This window comes from Passer montanus, unplaced genomic scaffold (assembly GCF_014805655.1).
Source record: "Passer montanus isolate IOZ18808 unplaced genomic scaffold, ASM1480565v1 scaffold117, whole genome shotgun sequence".
Classification (NCBI taxonomy): domain Eukaryota; kingdom Metazoa; phylum Chordata; class Aves; order Passeriformes; family Passeridae; genus Passer; species Passer montanus.
The window spans coordinates 609,428-625,944 of NW_024358389.1; the positions used below are offsets into that span (position 1 = coordinate 609,428).

The 16,517-nt window shown below is 56.5% G+C and overlaps 4 protein-coding genes across 4 annotated transcripts in view; 3 read left to right on the forward strand and 1 right to left on the reverse strand.

Moving 5' to 3' along the window:
* RAB5C (RAB5C, member RAS oncogene family) overlaps positions 1-11,472 on the forward strand; it is an 11,927-nt gene extending 455 nt beyond the window's left edge. Inside the window, exons 2-6 of the mRNA XM_039697123.1 lie at positions 7,389-7,633; positions 8,619-8,770; positions 9,033-9,155; positions 9,873-9,966; positions 10,322-11,472. Of these exons, the coding sequence (XP_039553057.1) occupies positions 7,468-7,633; positions 8,619-8,770; positions 9,033-9,155; positions 9,873-9,966; positions 10,322-10,437 (651 nt within the window). The 5' untranslated portion in view covers positions 7,389-7,467 and the 3' untranslated portion in view covers positions 10,438-11,472. The remainder of the gene's footprint in view (positions 1-7,388; positions 7,634-8,618; positions 8,771-9,032; positions 9,156-9,872; positions 9,967-10,321) is intronic.
* A 1,749-nt stretch (positions 11,473-13,221) lies between these two features.
* Positions 13,222-14,132, reverse strand: LOC120496556 (heat shock protein 30C-like). Its single transcript, XM_039697121.1, has one exon. It carries the CDS (start codon positions 14,088-14,090, stop codon positions 13,371-13,373), a length of 720 nt encoding a protein of 239 aa, XP_039553055.1. The 5' UTR covers positions 14,091-14,132; the 3' UTR covers positions 13,222-13,370.
* Positions 14,133-14,897: 765 nt separating this feature from the next.
* LOC120496558 (heat shock protein 30C-like) lies at positions 14,898-15,714 on the forward strand. Its single transcript, XM_039697124.1, has one exon. It carries the CDS (start codon positions 14,978-14,980, stop codon positions 15,572-15,574), a length of 597 nt encoding a protein of 198 aa, XP_039553058.1. The 5' UTR covers positions 14,898-14,977; the 3' UTR covers positions 15,575-15,714.
* Positions 15,715-16,444: 730 nt separating this feature from the next.
* Positions 16,445-16,517, forward strand: part of KAT2A (lysine acetyltransferase 2A) — an 8,188-nt gene continuing 8,115 nt past the window's right edge. Inside the window, exon 1 of the mRNA XM_039697200.1 lies at positions 16,445-16,503. Within this exon, the coding sequence (XP_039553134.1) occupies positions 16,445-16,503 (59 nt within the window). The remainder of the gene's footprint in view (positions 16,504-16,517) is intronic.

Here is a 16,517-nt window from a genome sequence, read left to right on the forward strand (position 1 = left end):
TGTGCCGGCTGGCGGGGCGCTGCGAGGCGGGGCGGCTCCGGCCTGCGGGAGCGGGAGGCGAGCCCGGGGCGGGCGCGGTGCCCGGCTCGGCTGCTGGGGGCGCTCGGGTCGGGCTCCTCCCGGGAAGGAGCAGCCGGTACCGGGGGTTGTCCCGGAGCTGTGGCCCGGTTCTGTCACAGCCGCGGCTGAGCGGGGTTCAGGGCTGGGGAAGGTGCGGTGCCAGGACAGCGGGGTTTTCATGGTGGGATCGAGGTTTGTAAAAGCCGCTCAGCCTCTGAGGGGGGAGTGGAAGCTCCGGGAGCGGGGAGGCCCCGCTGGGCTCCCGGGAGCTGCTGGGGGTGGCTTGGATTGCTGCAAACGGGCTGCAGGGCAGTCCCTGCTGCTGCCAAGCACAGCCCCGTGCTCCCCGTGAAGGGAAACCCTCGGGGCTGGAGGGCCCTGGGGCTGCAGGGACACTTTGTGCCCTGCTGTGGGGGGGTCTGGAGCCAGGCTGTGCTTCTGTCTGCCACAGCAGGACAGACCCTGCTGTGTGAGCTGGGGGGCTTGCACTGGGAGTGCAGCTGTGAGTGTGGGCAACAGGTTTGCCCTGCTGAATCCCGGGGAAAGTGCTCAGACCCTGTTCTGGTGATGCTGCTGGGACCTGCAGGGAGCCCAGCCCAGCTCTGACCCGGCCCTGCTGCCCTCACTTGTGCTGTTGGAGCTCTGACCTTGGCTGTTTTCAGTGCTGGAGAGGAGAACACGTCGAGGGACTATTTTAAGTCTGGTGTGGAACAACTTGCATCTGCTATTCTTAGCTTTTTGTGTGGAGGGTCAGCTCACTTGGGCTGCCCTGCTTACAGCCTCACACGGGGCCTGTGCTCTGCTGGGGCTCCTGAGCCACCTCTGAGCCTTGGCTGGGGCCAAAAAAGCCAGCTCAGTCCTTTGTCCTGGCATGCCACTCAGTCTGGGGGAGCTTCCTGCAAATACCCACTGCTGCCTGGACTCTGAAAGCCTTTTACATTTCTTTTCAGCTCACCTGGATACTCAGGTGCAAGAACTATGTCTGAAAGGGGTTAAGAATGCAGGATAGTGGCTGTAGGCAGCTGCAGGACAATGTTGGTGCATTCTTGGAGTGAGGCAAGCAGGTAAAGCACGAGCCTGGCTGGATCTGGGGGGTCAAGGACAGGAATGTTTGGGGTCACAGCTGGGTCTCAGTGTTGAAATCACCTCAGATCCCTCACGAGTCACAGCAGTTTGCTGGAGCAGTCAATACCTTCAGACCAAAAATCTGCTCCTGGGGTGACCTTCTCTGCTGGGGTGCTGTGGCTGGTTTAGCTGACATTGGATTGCAGGCAGTGAGGGGTCACTGTGGGCTCTGCAAGTGGGTGCTGGTGCCTCTTCAGGTGGTGGGACAACCCAGGCAAGCTGAGATGGACTCCTGGAGAGGGTTTGAGTTACTGGAGAGCAGGAGGGAAAGGCTGGCTTGGCATGTGGGTATAAATATAGTAAAATAAAACATTGGTGTAGTTTGGCATTAGTGGAGTACACTTTGCTTTTCCAGTGATGAGTTGGTGTAGTGGTTCTGGTTTCCCAGTTTGAGATTTCACCAATTTTTGGATTTCCCAGCCAACTGGACAGTTGGGCAGTGTGTAAAGGAGCTGTGTGGTGGTGTGTGTGCTTGGCCACATTGGTGTGCTGAGATGTGGGATTATCTCCAGCCCAGCAAAGCCCTTCTGCATCTCAGCAGGGATCCAGGCCCTGCCAGTCATCAGCTCTGCATCCAAAACTCCTTCACTGCTGCACAGTTCTGGATGGTGGTCGTGGCATCTCCCTGAAGAGGGAGGGGGAAGGAATGCCGGGTGCTTTCAGACACAGGAAATGAAATGGGAACGCTTCTAATGAAGTGGGTGTAGCCCAGAGTATTCCTGTCAGCAGACTTAAAAGAGGATAGAATGTGGAAATGTTGGAGTCAGCTGTTTTCTTCCCTTGGGGTATGAAGTTTGCAGCCTCTTATGCAAGTCCTGAGAAGTTGTCAGAATAACACTGAAAACACTTAGACACTGGCCAGAAACAGGAAACCTTCCTGGATGTGACAGTACTGGGGAGGAATAAAATTCATCTGAGCTCTGGGGGGAGTGCTGTCCTCCCCTGGAGCACAGGAATGAGCTGCTGGAGCAGCTCTGCATAAACAGATAAGAAAACACTGTTTTTCATGTTTGCTTTGGTTTGGTAGCACTCCAAATAAGGAGCTGCTCGAGGCAGGAGATCTTTGTGCAGTCTGGGAAAGATATTCTGAAGGTCACAGATTCTTTGCAGTGCAGGTGGCAGTTTGCTGCTTTGCATTGCTGATGTTGCCTTCTTGCTGGCTGAGCAGTGGGTGCTATCCAAGGCATGTGTTCTGAGTGTCTGGTCAGAGTGAAGCTGTGTCTGTTGAGGGCATCTGAACAGGAGTTAAACAAGCTTTGCTGAAGAATTAAAACCTTGATGCTTTTGTTCCATTTGAATCAATCCAGGCTGCATCCAAGGGTTGATCCTCCATCCTTGCTGTGCTGAGGATAACTGGAAATAGGTGAGGGCTCCAAGAGGGAGCCACTGTGGGACAGGGAGCTAGTTGCAGCTAATGGGAGGTGGAGGTGATGTAAAACTTCATCTGTGAAGTCTGTGCTGGAGGGATTGTCACAGCAGGGTGGTGGCCTTGAAATCTCTGGGGATAGAGTTGTTTTGGAAAACAGCTGGCTGCTGGGGCTGCTCCAGAGGCCATGGATGTGCAAATGTCAGGAAACAGATGTGTGCATCAACAGCATGAGAAGATGGTACTAGTTCAGGTCTGTGGCTGAATGAATGCTTCAGCTTATTTACCTCTAATTTAAGGTGAGCATGTCCAGATCTTTGTGAGTCTTGGATGTGGGGCTGCACAGAGAAGTTGTTGCACTATCAGTTAGTCACAGCCATGGGAGTGCTGCTGAAAGTGCTGTCTGAGCTGATTTGGGTCTGCGAAGCTGCACTTCAGGGCTGTAGTGCAGCTCCTGCCTGCTGAAGTGGAGAGTGGCCCAGTTCAGAGCAGTTCCTGAGCTCCAGGCTGTGTCCTTGCTGATCAGGGCACTGAGGGCTCATTCTTTGGGGAGGGAGAAGGCAGGAGGGCAGAGAATTCTCTGTGGAAAGATAGAGTGTGAAACTCAGGCAATCTTGGAGTGAGGCCAGCAGTAAAGCATGAGCCTGGCTGGATTTGGGACTGATGGGACTGAGCTCTGTAGCTTGAGTGTTTCCTGGTTCTCCTGTGTAACATCTGGGTCTGTTCCTCCTTCCTCTGCAGCCTGGACCCTCCTGGAAGGGGTGGGGGTCCTCCACCTTCCTGACCAGGCTCAGGAAGTTTGTTCTGATTGATCATCTTGATGAATTGGAATATTGAGTTGACGTTCCATGCTGTGCTAGCCTGGGCTGGTGTGGTCTGTGTGTGGCTCTGGTGGCACCCACACTTTCTGCTGGTCCTGCTTGCTCCTGAGTCCATGTCCTGGAGCTGACTCTGCAGCCCTGGGCCGGCTGCCCGTGCAGTGTGAGGTGAAGCAGAACCACTGGGTAACTTCAGGGCTTCCTTTGCCAAGGAATTCGTGTAACGCTGTCAGCTATTTAACGAGATAAATACTTCACTGGGCCTTTTGTCTTGAGTATTTTGGTTCTGAGCCAACAAATCCCCAGTGAAGCAACTCCTTGCATAGCTGGGAGCAGCAGCAGTCGTTTGCGTAACCAGAGTCTTCAGGATTGGGTTTCTAAATATCCTCAGCTTTCAGAGTAGTTTTTGCCACTGGCTGAACACAGGGCAAAAATATCAGATTCTCTAACTTCTGACACCTTAAATGAGCAGCTTCCCCGTGGTGAGGTTAACATGGGGAGCTGACAGTAATTCCCATGTGGAGATTTGTGTTCTTGTCCTGGGTAGGTTTGTTTGTAAAGGGCTCTGGTGCCATTCCCCAGCATCCTGAGAGTTATGGAGAATGGTCTTGCACTTGGGCAGGCAGGGAGTGCTGCCCCCATGGCATGTGCTTTCTCATTTAGGGCACTCAGATTCTTGAATTTAATTTTCCTGGCTGTGTACAGCCCCCTCCAGCAAACCCTGGCAGGCAGAGGAGGGGTTGGAGGAGCACAAACTGCAGAAGTGAGAGACCTGGAGCTCTCACTTGTGGGACAGCATCAGGAATTGGTACTTGGCTTTGATCTCAAAGCAAACAAGAAATAAAAATCACTGCTTTTGCTGTGGGATGCAGAACTCCTGTGTGTGCTTCAGTGAGCAGGAGGTGGGTAGGGCAGGTAAACAAGGCAGCACGGGCCTTTTCATGGCTCTTGTGATCTCCCAACTGCTGGGTTTCACTAGTTAAAAGAAACTAGTAGGGAAATGAATGCCTGTTAACCTTGATTACTTGAGTACTCCACCATGCCCTTCCTTTTCATGGCCTAGACAGCTTGAATGAGCAAGACAAGCTGGGACTTCAGCTGCTGTCCCTTGTCTGTGTGGCACTGCTGTGGTTATTTTGGTCTGCCTGACCCTGGCTCGAGTGTCAGTGCCAGGGTTCTCGTGGGGAGCAGGGAGGGGTGAATGCCCAGCCCTCTGCTGGAAGAGGTGTGAGGATGAGCACCAGAAATGGCTCCACAGAGCAGAACAGTCGCTGTTCCTCAGGCCAGTGTCCACTGGTGGGTGTGGGCTGATCTAGCACTGCTTCAGGCTGTGGTTCAGCTGCCTGTTGCCCCTGCAGAGCTCAGCTCTGCCTGACTGCAATCCTCAAACGTCTTGGCATTGGCAGAAAGTGCCAGTCCTGCCAGGGAGTGTGCTCGCTGTCTGCAGCACTGGTGGCACTTCCTTTGGTTATTTGCTTCCTGCTGTGACCATCAGCTGCCTGTCCAGGTCTTGGGTGTGTCCTTAGTGGCCAGTTAGGGTCTCTAAATTCCACTCAAACGCTTGAAAGACATGGCAACTTCTCATGTGAACATGAAGCCATGTAATCTTGTGTCCAAGCATCAGACCACCCTTAGGTGATGATCTGGTGCTGCACAACTGGAGCAGCTCTGGCTGCTCCCTGCCTGCCCTGACCAGTGGCTGTCCACAGTGAGCTCAGCATAGATGTGCTCACCTAATTCTGCCGGAGCTCATGTAGCACAAGCAGATGGCAAAATGCATCAAGATCTGTGAAATACAGGTCAGGCTAAGGCTTGAGGATGTCAACAAGCTCATTTCCTTGTTTTGCTCTGGGAATGACCACTATCAGATTTCGGGAGGCCATAACTCAGGCACACTGTGGTTCACACAGTGTTTGTGCAGAGTGTTGGTCTGGAGCACCAGTGGAGCTGATGGACTGCCCAGGGAGTTACAAATACAAGGTTAAACCCAAGCTGCTCCCTTGCAAGCTCTGTTTAGAGGGGAAATTCTAAAAGGTGGAAGCTTCTTCAGGCTGGTAGAGATGCAGAGCTGCTGCTGAGCCTCTTGAACCTGGTGGTCACCAAGCTGCTCCTGGCCAGATCAAGCAGTGCTGCACCCTCACTGTCCAGCAGAGCCAGTTGTTGGTCTGTTTCATATCAAATTTCTCACCCCGTCAAACAGTGTTTGCCCTTCCTCTGCAGAGGGAGAGATGTCCTGACTGTGCTACTTGCAAGGACCCAGCTCTGAATTACAATCTCTTCACTGCTTAACCCAAGGCTGGGACTCAGAGCAATGACTTCACAGCTCTGGCTCCTGAAACATCCCACAGCACTCAGTTTGACTCCTGTTTCTGTCCTACCTGCCAGCTCTGGTGACTGGTACCAGCTTAACAGCTGGTGCCTGACTGCCTCCTGCTCAGAGCAGTTTGAGGTGAGATGTCTCTAGGTCAGTGTATGCTCAAGTGCTTTGTGTTGTGTGAGCTGCTGGGTTCTCCAGCTGCTGGCACTCAGGCTCCAGAGTAGCTCTGAAATGGCTGGAGGTTCCCTGTCAAGCTGTGGGATTGTTTAAACTTGAGGCATAACCTCAAGCAGTCACAGCTGGACAGGCCTTGCCCTGGAAAGCAGCTGTTTGAAACTCTTCTCTGTGCTCAGGAGGCTTGAGCTTTGTTCACAGGACACTGCTCCAGTTTGACCTGTTATAAACTTCTTATTCATGGCTATCTAATTGCTGGGAAAATGCAGGATGTACACGGAGTTTCTTTGGGGGTACTCCCAGGATGAGGAGAAATTGGCTTTTGGGGCATTTTCTTTCAACAGACAGCCTGCTTTAGGAAAGTAGAAGGGAAAGTGGTGATGCACAGCAGATGCAATCAGCTGTAGCATTTATCATCCCCAGGGAAGTGGGAGTTGTGAAGGGTACAGGAAATGTGCCTAAATCTGTAACTGTGTACTTGGAAAGCATTCCTGTTCTCTGCAGGCAGCAGAGCTTAGTGCTTGGGGAGGCCCTGGGATTCACTTGTGGGTAACTCTGGATGCAAATCAGCTTGTGCTGCTGTTGCTGCCATGGTTTTGTGCTGCAATGGGAGCTTGGTGCTGGTGGCTGGTTGGCAGTGCTGATCCCAGGGGATGCTCTCTGTTCATGCTGCCTTTGAACACGTGTGAGGAACGTGGCCTGGTGGCTGGAGTGCTGTGGGATAAGGGGGCTGAGGCAGCTGGGTGGGTGTGGGAAGCATCAGCTGCTGCCTCTGGACCAGGCTGGGTGGTGATTCCTGGCGTGCAGCAGGAATGGGAGGGGGAGCTGTTGTCAGCCTGTGCCCAGGGAGCAGCTGCTGTCAGGTGCCTTTCTGAGGTGGGCACCTCCTCAGGTACCCCCCTGTAGCAGACCACCTGCCTGGCTCCAGGGCCATCCTTGGGCCCTCTGGGAGGTGCAGAATGTTGTGGTGTAAGTGCCTCAGGACAAACAGACAGCTCTAGAAACTCCTTTTGTCCAAATGCCTCGTGACCTGCAGAGCTGCTCCTGCCACTGTGGCACTGGGATGGCTCTGTACAGCATTGACAGTCTGAAGTTGTTTCCTTGTGAACTCAGGAAAGGAGGAGGGAGCTAAAGGTCAAGCTCAGTTACCTCTGTGAACTGAGTAATTGCTGTTTGAATAGACAAAGCTCTAGTAACACCCATTGTGTGCTGGGTGCTCCTTACCTGCCTCACCCCAGCAAGGTGTGTGCAACATCCACACAGGGTGGAAGTGCTGGAGGGCCCACTGGTGGGGAGGAGAGCTTGTATTACCATTCCTCTTTTCCAGGGAGGTTCTGCAGGCTGAGATCCTGCTGCAGGGGCTGCTGCCAGGCAGGAGCTGCTCTGTGCTGCTCACAGCTGATAACTTTGCAGTGTGGGAAGGAACCACCACCAGTCTGTGCTGATGGTGGCTGCAGATCAAACCACCCTCTAGAACTGGTACAGCTGGTCCCTTGAGCGTGTCACTAACTCTGACCTCCTCTTCCAGTTGCAACCTGCCTACAGGTGGATCCCAGTGCAGAACCTGCAGCATCCTTAACTCTCGGCACTCCTGCACTCAGACCACGATGGCAGGTCGAGGTGGAGCTGCCCGACCGAATGGACCAGCTGCTGGGAACAAAATCTGCCAGTTCAAACTTGTTCTCCTGGGCGAGTCGGCGGTGGGGAAGTCCAGCCTGGTCCTGCGCTTCGTGAAGGGGCAGTTCCACGAGTACCAGGAGAGCACAATTGGAGGTGAGTGCCAGCTCCACATGCCTGTGGCCACGAGGTGCTGACCTTGCTGGGGCAGTCTGGGCTGTCAGAAGCAAGACTGGCTATTTTGGTCTGGTCTGGGATTTTTTGCTATAAATAGAGGCAAACGGTTAATGCTTTAACTCTTGGTTCACAGTTTGTTTGTTGGTGTAATGATCAGCACAGCAGAGAATTAATGCTATGGCAACCCCACACTTTGCCTCTGAGGCTTTGTTTCCAGTGCCTCAGCTCCAGCTTCTAATTGGAAGTGAGGCCTTTCGCTTGGTTTATAGCCCTTAATTATCTTTTCAGACCATGACCTGGAGTTTTGGGGCTGTTTCTAGCCTGATTCTGTTAACTACTTTCATGGTGCTTTCAGCTCTAGTAGTTTATTAGCTTGAAATCATTAGCACGGTGTCACCAATCAGCCAAAAGCTGGTTGGCACATGGGTCTCTGAGCAGCAATACTGGGGGCTGTCCTGAGAAAAGGCTTGAGTTGTCACTCTGTGACAACTGCAGGGAGTGAGCACAGCTGAAAGTGTGGCTTACTGGCAAGCAGGGCCTAATGCCCCTCTATGGAGGGCTGTGCTCTGCCTCACTCTGTGTCTGTGCCTTTGTGCTGGGTGTAACACCTGCTGTTAGACTCACTGGGACAACAACCAGTTACTAAACTGGGGTGTGGGGTGTGAGTGGGCTGAGTTTGGTGCTGTTGTTGGTGCTCCCCGGGTCTGACCCTGGTGGTACCACAGGCTGTGAGATCCCTGTCAGGGCTGCTGGGAGGGTCTGGCACTGTGGGTGCTCCTGGGCTCTCTGAGCCACCTTCCTGTCACTGTGTGGTGGTTTGGGTTCCTGTGAGCAGGGGGTGTGACACAGCAGAGTGGCCCTGGCCTCTCCAGGGCTCAGCTGGCTCCTGTGTGCCAGCAGAGCTGCTCTGAGCTCCTGGGCTGGCTCTGGGCCCTGTCCTGAGGCAAAGCCCCTTGTCTTGCAGCTGCCTTCCTAACACAGACAGTGTGTCTGGATGACACAACGGTGAAGTTTGAGATCTGGGACACGGCGGGGCAGGAGCGATACCACAGCCTGGCCCCCATGTACTACCGGGGGGCCCAGGCTGCCATCGTGGTCTACGACATCACCAACACAGTGAGTGGGGGCTGCAGGGGGCTCCTGGGGGTGGGGCTGGGTCACAGCCCTGCAGCCACCTGCCCGGGGCTGCCAAGTTCTTGAAAACTGCTCAAGGCCTCTTCCTCAGCTCCGGCCAAGGCTGTGAGCTGATAAAGGATCCTGCTGCCAAGTGCTGCAGAGGCAGGACACTTCTCACAGGAAGGCCTTGTTCTAATCATATCTGCCCTGTGGATTCCTACATGGCTGCCCTTCCTGACTGCTGCCTCCTGTTTGCTTCCAGGACACATTTGTACGAGCCAAGAACTGGGTGAAAGAGTTGCAGAGGCAGGCTAGCCCCAATATTGTAATTGCACTAGCAGGAAACAAGGCAGACCTTGCTAACAAGAGAGCTGTGGACTTCCAGGTGAGTGGGAATCCAGAGAAGTTGTTACCCTAGCAGGTCAGGAAAGCATCTTTTTGTTTAAGTGAGGGAGGTGGCAGCTATGTGAAATATGCTTTGAGGGAGAACGAAAGTGAAGTTTTGTGCTGAGGGCTGCAGGATGCCACTGAGCAAGGTCTGTGCCCTGCCCTTCCCTTGATTCTGTCACAACACATGTGGCCCTGGCTGGTGAAAGTCCTGGTGAATGAGGAGGAGGAGGCCCACAGAGCACAAGCTTCTGTCCTCAGCCTCCTTTGCTGCCTTACTCACGTGGGGATGTCTGCAGGGTGTGAAACAGCATCTTCTGGGTACAAGACACATGAGGAATCATTCCCAGCTTGTTCTCTGCTCTTCACAGCTCTTACCTCATCTGAGGCAAGCGCTCAGGAGAGGTTCTTACCCAGCCCTCACACAGGATGGCTTGTGGTGCCCTCACAATGGGTGACACACTCCCAGGGGCTGTGTGGCTCAGTCAGGCTGTGCCCCAGCCCAGCTGTGGGACAGTGGCCCTGCAGGGCTGCTGGTGGAGCATGTCCCTGGCTTGTCCAGGCCAGGTGGGAGCAGGGACAGGGGAGGGAATTTCTGGCCCAGGGTGGGACATAGTGTTTCTCCAGCAGTTAGTGTGTTGACAAGTGAAGTGCATGAAGTCTGCTTGGGCCTCCTGCCAGGCTGCCTTTAGCACTCTGATGTGATTGTTTGTAGGATGCACAGACATATGCAGATGACAACAGCTTGCTGTTCATGGAGACGTCAGCGAAGACAGCGATGAATGTGAATGAAATCTTCATGGCAATAGGTATGGCCTGTGTGTAGGGCTGGGGTAGCCCTGAGTGCCAGCACTGCAGCCCAGGAGGGTCCTGTGTCAGCCAGGGCTGCTGGCTCTTACTGGGGCACTTTGCCACACTGGTGTGATTGATCATTCCCTGAGTGTGTGGAGCCTTAGCCTTGCAAAGGTTCCCAGTGTCTGGGGTGGTGATGGAGGTGTGATGCCAGGCAGAGCCGAGGAAGGGGGGGTTTGGCATGCTGTGCAAACTGCAGGTTTGTCCTGTCCCAAACTGTTGGCTGTGAGGGCTCAGGCTGGAGCAGGCTGCACCCAGCACGAGGAGGTTGATCTCTCTGGAGCACCCTGCTAACATCCCGTTTCTTCCTAGCCAAGAAACTGCCAAAAAATGAACCCCAGAACGCTCCTGGTGGCCCGGGCAGGAATCGGGTGGTGGACCTTCAGGAGAGCAGCCAGCCAAGCAGAAGCCAGTGCTGCAGCAACTGAGCAGCTGCTGCAGCCTGCGAGCCCGTGGAGGAGTGACTGGAACCCACGCTAACGATCGCACTTACCGTAGGGCGGCTGCTGCCGGCGCCGCTGTGATTCTCCATCCCTTTCTGATCATAGGCTGGAGGGAGTTCTTCCACCTGCACCTTTCTGTACAAATACTAATTCAATTCTAAGTCTTAAGTCACTTTTTTAATATATGAACTTCTGCTCTTCCCTCTTCCTGGTGGTGGTGGATGCAGGACCTGGTGTCTGCCCAGCCAGCGTGGCCGTCCCGCAGGTGAGGCCAGCAGCAGCCAGGTCCCACAGCACTGTAGTTCACTATGGGAAACAAAGGGATATTGGGACACGTGTTTAAAGTTCCCTGTCTGTAAGAGCTGAGGCTGATCCCCTACGATGTGCCCAGAACAACCACTAAACTCTGTAGCATTAGAGACAAACTCCGGCTCTTGGGCCACTTATTGACCAAATCAATGATGAGTATTTGGGGTGGGGCAGAGGGAAGCAAAACTGGTTTCTTCTGTATTTTGTATTGTATGTTTCTCCATGTAACCAATCAGTATCTTGTCAATATAGTACATCCAACGAGCTGCCTGTTGTCTTTCTTTGTGTTGGACTCCAGCATGCCAACTCTTCTTTTCTCTCGGTTCTGTCGTAATGCACTAATCCTGTTGCAATTTTGCAAAAAATCTTGTATAGAAATTTGTCCTTTTCTTGATGGTTGTGATGCCACTAATATTGTTAACCCTGCTCTGGTGGGAATACACAAGGTTTACTGATGTACAGAGGTGGGGTGGGGGAAACCTTGGTAACCTGTTGGTGGGAATGACATGTATTGCAAAAGCCTGTAATTCCACAAAGAATGAAGGGAGGTATTAAATGGCTTCTGTTGCCAGACTCTAACTGATGTTGGCTGCTGCCTAGTGCCTAATGCAGTGTCTTATGCATCCTGGTATTTAAGAGGAACTGTTGACTTAGTCTTCATCACAAACTTCAGTTTTGTGTGATTAAAACAGAATTTTTATAAACCTATCATAACAACAATGTTCATGTTTCTTAATGCAGCAGGGACTGGACCTGAGCACAACAGTTCTTGGTGGAAGCTGAGCTGTGCTGGGCTGCTCCTGGTATGTCCCACACCTTGGTAGGGAAATGGGGCCCTTCCTTCCTGAGGAGGGAGAAACGAGCTCCTGAGCTTGGCTGTGTGGCTGCTCCTGCACACAGTGGTGCTGCTGGTGTTCACTTGGCTCCAGTGTGCTCAAGGAAGCTTGAGGGAAATCGTGGGAATTATTCCTTGCTTGATGCTTCTGGGGAAGTCCTACAGTGCAAGATGGGAAGGGGGGGGAGTAGTGTGTGGAGGAGCTGTGCTCTGCAGTGGGACAGGCTTGGGACGGTGCTCCAGAATTCATGAGCACAGAGCCTCTGTCCCTGGAGCACGATGGCTTGGAAGATGCTGCTCTCCTGTCACTGCTGCATGGACTGTGAGACCCCAGCACCCTGGGACCTGGAATCAGTATGGAAGAAGGAGCAGCCCCTTGCAGCTCCATCCCTCCACCTGTGCTGCCAGCAGCACCATTTGTGCTCAGGAGAGGCTGAGGATGGAGATGTGCTGCATTTGGAACCCATTGCCCCTCTCAGCTGTGGGGCTGCTGGAGGCTCAGTCACAGAGCCTGTGAGTAGTGGTGTGAACAGCCTTGGCTGGTGTGCCTTCATCTGCCATCCAAGGTCTCAGTGCCTCTTCCTCATGCTGGATTTCCTTAAAATCCTGGAAGCAGGAAGGGTCTGGGGTGATTTGGTGATGGAGTGCCTGGGATCATGCTGGGCTGCTGTGGGGTGTGGGCTTTGGTGGCCCCCAGTGCACCTCCTTTGTGTGGTGCTGTTGGTGCCTGGACTGCTGAGGTGCTCTGTGGGACCACCCAGTGCTTACTGTGTGGGGTGCACTGATGCTGCTGGTTTCCCCAGGCAGCCAGAGATGCACCAGTCTGGAGAGGAGCTTCCCTGATCCCACTCAGAACAATTCAGTGGACACTGTGTGCAGTGCTGTTGCCATCTGCTGGCTCCTCTTGCTGAGCGCCTGGTTTCTTCCTAGACTTTGGGGTCTCTGTGAAGGCATCTGTGATACCCTAAAGAGGGTCTTGCAGCTTGCAAGAGGTGCTCAGGGGCTCAGTAGCGAGGCTGGGGACCTGCTGGTGTGTCTGGGCCATGGGCTGTCTGATCTCAGGGTGGCTTTAGCACAAACAGGCGTTGCTGCCTGCATACCTGCAGCCTGCCCACACAGCTGCTGCCTGCCCAGGCCTGAGCCTGGCTGTTTGTGGTGGTTACACACCGCGCCTGGGGTTGGGCTTTTCCCTCCCTGCTGCTGGCAGCTCAGGGTGGACTCCAAGAGCCCCTTGCCAAGCTGGGAAGGGGAAAGTGTGGCTACGACAGCCTCACACCACACCCAGCCAGGCAGCCTGATGTGGCTCTTTCCCTATTGTTTGGGGATGGGTATTGGCTGAGCTTGTGGAGCTGGAGATGACGCTGGCAGCAGTGTGAGGAAAAGGTGAGGGTACCCCTGCTGCTCCTGGACAGGTGAGTGGGACTGCCCTTCCTGCCTGCCTCCCTCCCTTGGCAGCACAGTGCTCCCAGATCCCCTCCCTCACAGAACCCCCTGAGTCTGCTGTCTGACCCCATTTTGTGGTGCCCTGACAAGCAGGAGAGGCTCTTCCCTCTCTGTCCCATTCCTCTGGCACCAAGAGCAGGGCGCAGCCTCCCCATCAGCCAACACCCAGAGAACACAAAAGATTCAATGCAAAAGGATTATTTATTGGATACAAAATCATTCCAGTCTAGTGAAAAAAGTGACATCATTGCTGATGGAGCTTGTCTGGGCTAAAACCCGAGACTTGCTCCTGTCTGCTCCGGTCCTGCCGTGGCCATCGGGTCCCATCCTCTCACACCTGGGCTTTGTTGGTGGCTCCGTCCTGAGCAGCTGGTCCGGTCTGTGGGGCAGCAGGGCTGACCTGGATGGGCACGCTCCTCTCGGGAGCAGCTGGCAGTGCCAGCTTGGGGGCCTCGATGTGGAGCTGCCCATCCTTGGACAGGGAGCAGGTCAGCGCTTCGGCGTCCACCTCCTCGGGCACGTCCCACTCGCGCTTCAGCACCTCGTACTTGTAGGAGAAGGAGCCCTTCTCGTCCGTGCTCTGCGTCTCCTTCTGCCCCACCAGCACCACCTTCCTGCCCACCACCTTCACCGACAGCTCCTCGGGAGCGAAGTTCTTCACGTCCTGGCAGACGGAGAAGCCGTCCCCAGAGCCCTGGGTCAGGGTCATGCTGGTGCTCGGGCTGTGCTCCATGGCCATGGCTCCGTGGTTGCTCAGGAGCTGCTCGAAGCTGCTCATGAACTCCCGAGCCTTCTCCATCTCCTGCTGCAGCTCGGTGAAGATGGTCTCTGCGTGCGGCCAGAGGGTCCTCACTGTGCCCAGCCGGCTGGCCAGGGCGCTGGAGGCGAATGGTGCGAGGTGCATCCGGCAAAGCATCGCTGCTGCTGTGGCTGCTGCTGCTGCTGCTGCTGCTGCTGTCCCGTTCCAGTGGGCTGGAAGCGTTCTGCCCGGCTGCTGCCGCCCGCAGGTTTTTATACCCGTGCCCGGGAGGCGTGGCCTTGTCCTGCACATCACGTCACCCTCCGGAGAAAAGCTCAGCTCTTTCCAGCCCGTTCCAGCTCATTCTTGTTACTCACCCGCGAGGAGAGGCACGGCTGACGTCGTGCCCGGCATACCTTCGCCCTGACTCTCACGGCTTTGCGCTCCTGGCTTATAATTAGCAGCATCACCTCAGCCTCCGAGCGGGATGCCTGAGCCACCCTTGCCAAAAATCTGTGCCCTTTGCGTTTCCCAGGCAGGGAGTGAGTCCGGGCTTGTCTCCTCCCTGCCTCTCCCCACCCTCCCCTGTGTCCCATTTCCCCCCACCTGTGCCCAGGTAGGTCCCCTCGGGTGGGACCAGGAGTCAGTTTGTGTCCCCACGCCCAGGTGGGGTGTGCAGTGGGGTGCTGAGGGATCAGGACAGGATGGGGGCAGCAGGGAGAGGGATCCCAGAAAGTGAAAGAAGTGCCTGGCAGCAGGTGACACGGGACATGCTTCAGAGGTGGGACCGGCTCCTGCACTGGCAGGAGTGATGAGCTCCCGGCACAGCGGAGCCTGCCTCCACCGAGCCCCGGGCAGGGGGGCAGGAAAGGGCTCTGTACCCCCCGGCCATGGCCCCACGGGCCCTGCTGCATCACGGTGGCTCTGCAGAAACCCGAGCTGCCGGCACTGACTGCGGCTCCCTATTTGTGGCGTGTGAGCTGTCCCCAGAAACAGGCGCTGCTATTTTGGCCGGTGGATAATCAGCCTCTCAAAAATAGGCGATGGCTCCAGGAGGCTGCGTGGGGGGAGAGCATTCTGGAAGGTACACACCCCTGGGCAGGGGAGAATAAAACCCGCTGCTCCCCTGCCCCAGCCCAGCACGGCTCCAGCCCCAGCCCCGAGCAGCAGCACAGCCAGGAGCGCTCCTGGGAGCAGAGATGCTTTGCCGCCTGCACTTCATGCCGCCCATGCCCAGCTCGCTGTTCCCGTGGCTGGGACCCGTCCGCACGCTCTGGCCCCATCCAGGCACCCTGTTCGCCGAGCTGGAGCGGGAGATGCGGCTGGAGATGGAGCGGGCTCGGGAGTTCATGAGCAGCGTGGAGCAGTACCTGAGCAGCGGGAGCGGCCCCGGCCGGCTCGGCATCGCCCCCAGCCCCAGCGCAGCGCTGACCCCGGGCTCTGCGGACGGCTTCTCCGTCTGCCAGGACGTGAAGAACTTCGCTCCCGAGGAGCTGTCGGTGAAGGTGGTGGGCAGGAAGGTGGTGCTGGTGGGGCAGAAGGAGACGCAGAGCACGGACGAGAAGGGCTCCTTCTCCTACAAGTACGAGGTGCTGAAGCGCGAGTGGGACGTGCCCGAGGAGGTGGACGCCGAAGCGCTGACCTGCTCCCTGTCCAAGGATGGGCAGCTCCGCATCGAGGCCCCCAAGCTGGCCCTGCCGGCCGCTCCCGAGAGGAATGTGCCCATCCAGATGGGCCCGGCGGTGGCACAGCCGGCTGGCAGCGCTGAGGAGGGAGCCGAGCGGGCCAAGGCGTGAGGAGGAGCGGCGGGGGCCAGGCTGAGCCTGGCGATGGGGGCAGCTGCTGGCCGCAGAGCGGGACCGCGCCATGGCCCGGGGCGGGCTGTCTGCCCGAAACGTGGCTTTTTTTGATATGTAATAAATATTCCTGACTTTTATTCGTGTGGTTTCGGTGTTTCTGGTCGTGCCCGGCCCTGCAAGCTTGCAGTGCTTCTGCAGGGTGGGGAGCGGGGCTGTGCTGGCTCCGGGCATGTCCCTGGCACCTCTGCCCAGCCCTGCCCTGGCAGAGCAGGACGGGCGGGGGGCTCCAGGCCATGTGCAGCACTGAGAATCCCCGGCGGGTCCCGAGCATCCCCGGGGCAGCCTTCGCACAAGCGACTCCCGTCTCCGGGATGGTGCTGGAACATTCCCGTGCGGTGATGGAACACTCCCACGCCGCCAGCTCTGGCACCTTCCAGGCGGTGCCCGGCGCTAATCCGCTTCCCCCGCGCTGACAGGGGGCGCGGTCTCTCCGGAGCGGCCCGGCGGGCGGAGCTCCCCGCCGGTACCGGGCGGAGCTCCCCGCCGGCCGCTCGGTCGCGCCCCGTGCCGCTGCGAGAAGGCGGAGAGCGGCTCACACACCGCGTTTGGAGAAGAGGGCGTGGCCATGCTCCATATTTACCGGAGTCAGCGGAGTGCGGAGCGGTACCGGTTACCGGAGGGGTACAAGGGCTCCTCCGCGTACCGGCGGCTCGCCACCGCCCCGTGAGGGGCTGTCGCGGGTGCATCATCATGGCAGGACCTCGGTCCTGTCTGGACGGTGCACGCCGCCCGCAGTGCCGGGGGGGCGCTGCGCTCCCGTTCGGGGCAGCGGCGGACGCGCACCGGCCCCGGGAGCGCCGTCCCGCCATGGCGGCCCCGCCTCCCCCGCGGACTACAGCTCCCGGCATGCCCGGCGCGCAGGCGCAGTGGGCGCGGGGCG

What these genes read in the sequence shown, in the direction of transcription:
- LOC120496556 (XM_039697121.1), bottom strand. Translation starts at nt 14,090, where the DNA reads ATGTGCAGGACAAGGCCACGCCTCCCGGGCACGGGTATAAAAACCTGC.
- LOC120496558 (XM_039697124.1), top strand. Translation starts at nt 14,978, where the DNA reads ATGCTTTGCCGCCTGCACTTCATGCCGCCCATGCCCAGCTCGCTGTTC.